We start from the raw sequence: 3,848 nt of genomic DNA on the forward strand, positions 1-3,848 counted from the left end.
CTGATGGACAAGGGATGGAGAACAGGGGAGAACGGCTGTGATGAGCAGGAGCCAGCAACGATGTCCCTGCTCCACAACACAGGAAGGCTTGGACTAGGCTTCTACAACAACTCATCTACAAGATACATTCAGCAGCAGTGTCGGGGGCTGCGGTTGGAAATACTCTGCTTGTTTCCTTTCCCTCCTCATCTTTGACTGGTGGGGAAGGGAACGCCGCCAGCTCCAGGGCACACCTTTTTCTTTACTTTGTGACTTGATGGATGGCATGAGCCAGGTACCCTACGTTGCCTGACGTAACTCCCGCCACAGAGATACGACCGTCCTTTGTCATATAGATGGAGAACTCCTTGGTCAGCCGCTCCACCTGGGGTGAAAGAGCACAAGTCAAACCGCAGGCCAGCCTCTGCTCTGAGAGCGCAGCGACACCCGGCTTGCCAGAACTGAACGCCAACTGGGAGCCAGCAGATGGGCATCCCTCTCCCGCAGAGCCAGCGCTGCTCCCTGTAAAGCCAGAGAGACACTGCTGGCAAGGGGCACCTGGAGACACAGGAGCTGCGTTTACCTGCTCGGGCTTCAGCCCCGTGAAGCAGAACATGCCGATCTGGTCGGTGATGTGCTGCCAGTTGTGGGAGGAGCCCTCCTTCTTGAGGTTGGACACCAGCTGAGTCCGCATGCTGATGATCCGGTCGGCCATGCTCTTCACCTCCACGAGCCTGAGAAGCCAACCCAGGAACCGCTCAGAGCAGGGCTGGGATGCATCGGCGCTGCTCCCCCCACCGCCAGCTACCAGGACTCGACCTTCTCTGCCGGGAGGAACCTCATACCCTCAAAACACGAGGATGCAGATGAGCAAAGACCAGGCAGCGTGAGCCTGTAGCTCCAGCTGGGATCTGCTTCTTCCTCCTGGACTCTGCGAGTGGCTACTACCACCAGCAGTGTAGGGGCACCTCTCACTTCTAAAACCCACGGGCGAGTAGGAGGCAGCACCGCCCAAACCCAGATAAAATAGCATCTGCAGCTAAACAATGAGTGCAGGGCCACCTCCTGCAACACGCAGACATCCCCTGCTCCCGGGCAGCACAGCCAGGAGATGTCTCTGCCAGGCCCTGGATCAGCCACCAGCGTCAGCCTGCCAAAGGACCACAGCTCCAGGCAAAGCCTCCACACACAGCTGGCCTTTGTTCTGCCAGGCAGCGCTTGACTGTGAGGGGCTGGGAGAGCAGCACGGGCTGGCGCCGGGAAGCAGGCTTAGGGCACGAGGGTACATTCCTGGGTTTTGTTCCCAGTCTTTTCCACTCCTTGGACAGGCAGCTCCAGCAGCTCTCAGTCCTAGGGGAGCTTTACCCCCTCCTTCAGTGTTTTCCGCCTCAGTAACACAAGGGAATCCTGTTTGTGTCAGGCTGGACCAATACCAGCTGGTGCCAGGACACAAGCAGGGATTTCTCCAGAGGAAAGCGGTGGCACGTGGTTCTGACTGTACCCCTGAAGCCAAGAGCTGCCCTCGGCAGCAGCAAGCTCAGCCCGGGGCTGCTAGAGACCTCACATCGCGCTGTCGTGAGCATGAGGGGTTCCTCTTACCACTCCTTCCGCAGGTCGGGGGTGTTCAGGATGATGGAGGCGATGCGGGCTCCGTTCACGGGTGGGTTGGAGTACATGGGGCGGATGAGGATCTTCAGCTGTGACTCCACCCTCTTGGCCTCCTCTGCGTCGCTGCAGATCACCATGAAGGCACCCACACGCTCTCCTGAAAGAGGGACAGTCAGGTCCCAGGCTCTGCCCTTGGACAGCTGGGGCTGTGGCAGGACTCACCCCATTCCCACCCACTTACCGTACAGCCCCATGTTCTTGGCAAAGGACTGAGACACGAGGACGTTGATGCCCTGCTCAATGAAATGGCGCACGGCCCAGGCATCCCGGTTGATGTCCCCGCTGGCGAAGCCCTGGTAGGCCATGTCAAAGTACACGAGGAGGTTTCGTTTCTGCCAGCAAAGAGGGGAGAGGGTGTCACAGGAGCTGAGCCCCGCTCCAGGTACAGCCCCATGTTCTTGGCAAAGGACTGAGACACGAGGACGTTGATGCCCTGCTCAATGAAATGGCGCACGGCCCAGGCATCCCGGTTGATGTCCCCGCTGGCGAAGCCCTGGTAGGCCATGTCAAAGTACACGAGGAGGTTTCGTTTCTGCCAGCAAAGAGGGGAGAGGGTGTCACAGGAGCTGAGCCCCGCTCCAGGGAGCAGGGCAGTGGGCTGCCAAGAGCCACGCCGGCAGCAGCCTGCCCAGCTGCAACAGTCCTCCTCCTCCTCACTGGTCACAGGGAAGGCAGCTCCAAACCCACAGCTACCCGCCACACACCACAACAGCAGGTCACGACCCTCCCATTGGTCACAGAGCCAATCTGTAGGCCCCAGAGATATCAAGACGCTGCCCTGCCCAGCTGCAACAGTCCTCCTCCTCCTCACTGGTCACAGGGAAGGCAGCTCCAAACCCACAGCTACCCGCCACACACCACAACAGCAGGTCACGACCCTCCCATTGGTCACAGAGCCCATCTGTAGGCCCCAGAGTTCTCAGGACGCTGCTGGGGTCAGGCATACCCCAGCCAAATTTCACTGGCTACAGCTTGGGGGAGCAGCAGGGAGGAAGAGGAGAAGGATGGAGGAAGAACCTGCCCCCATCTGTTTCCGGCTGAAGCTTGTGAGGAGACATGAGGCACGTGCAAGATCTTCCAGCACTGGCACCCCCCTCCAGGTATCACAGCTCACTCTTTCAACCCTGCTGCTCCCCTTTGAGGGCTCCCTAGCCCAGCTCCCCGGGAAGGTGCCAGCAGAAAGGCTGATGGTCAGCTAGAAGCTTCATGGGTGCCTGTCTGGCTGCTGTCTTCAGTACAGGAACATGACACCCGTCCTGGCTCCAGGGAAGGGAGTAACCTTTAATGCCATGAAGACCAGATACCACCCGTGAAAGCCCAGAGATGTGGATCTCCCAGGAACAGCACAGGACCCCTGGGACGCTCCACTGCTCACCTTTATCACAGACGCTAACTCCTTCCACTGCTCCTGCCGGGGATCCACCCCAGTGGGGTTGTGAGCACACGCGTGCAAGAGGATGATGCTCTTCTCTGGAATTTTCTAAGGAAGACATTAGAGAAGGAATTATCCATGACGCCTGAGCAGTCTCCTCAGCAGCTGAGATGAGACTCTTGCCCTAGATGGCTTTGACGAGATCTGCAAAGCTTCTAGTCTTGACTTGGTGCCTTCAGGGTTAGTATTTGGGCTCAAGCAAGAAGATCAGCTGCCTCCCCACACCACCTCCCTGCTTCCAGATACGAAAGGCAACTCACAGAAATGTCTTCCACGGCTCCAGAGAAGTCGAGGCTGCATGTCTTGGGGTCGTAGTAGCGGTAAGCCTGCAGCTGCAGCCCAGCATCACGGAAAATGGGCGTGTGATTACCCCAGGAGGGTTTGGGTAGATACACATCCCGGCTAGCCTTGAAGAAGCGTTGCTGGTCAAGAGAAAGACACAATGTTCAAACAGGTTGAACAGGCTCAAGCAGTTAGCAAACCCCAGAGGCTCAGCTCTGGGCAAAAGATGTCCTTCCCTTCCCCCACCAGCCAGGGACTCACCAAAAAGTTGGCGCCAATTCGCAGAGATCCAGTCCCAGAAATACTCTGCACAGTGACGTACTGCGGGAACAAGGGAAGAAACACGTACAGGGGTCTGAGCAGCCTGGGTACGATACAGGGAAAGCCCAGTCGGTACATCAGTGTGAGCCCCCCTGCCAGCCCTCCCGCTTGTGCTGGGCACCAACGGGGCGGCAGACGGCTGCCCACCCCAGCCCACTCCTCACCC

General features: G+C 58.4%; 1 protein-coding gene across 1 annotated transcript in view; it reads right to left on the reverse strand.

The window, feature by feature from the left end:
• The window catches only part of GOT2 (glutamic-oxaloacetic transaminase 2, mitochondrial), a 5,229-nt gene continuing 1,381 nt past the window's right edge, over window positions 1-3,848 (reverse strand). Inside the window, exons 3-9 of the mRNA XM_010139834.1 lie at window positions 3,623-3,682; window positions 3,340-3,501; window positions 3,023-3,127; window positions 1,829-1,979; window positions 1,579-1,744; window positions 563-713; window positions 1-364 (exon numbers count right to left, since the gene is read on the reverse strand). Of these exons, the coding sequence (XP_010138136.1) occupies window positions 242-364; window positions 563-713; window positions 1,579-1,744; window positions 1,829-1,979; window positions 3,023-3,127; window positions 3,340-3,501; window positions 3,623-3,682 (918 nt within the window). The 3' untranslated portion in view covers window positions 1-241. The remainder of the gene's footprint in view (window positions 365-562; window positions 714-1,578; window positions 1,745-1,828; window positions 1,980-3,022; window positions 3,128-3,339; window positions 3,502-3,622; window positions 3,683-3,848) is intronic.

Source organism: Buceros rhinoceros, unplaced genomic scaffold, assembly GCF_000710305.1.
Source record: "Buceros rhinoceros silvestris isolate BGI_N320 unplaced genomic scaffold, ASM71030v1 scaffold21157, whole genome shotgun sequence".
NCBI classification, from domain to species: Eukaryota; Metazoa; Chordata; class Aves; order Bucerotiformes; family Bucerotidae; genus Buceros; species Buceros rhinoceros.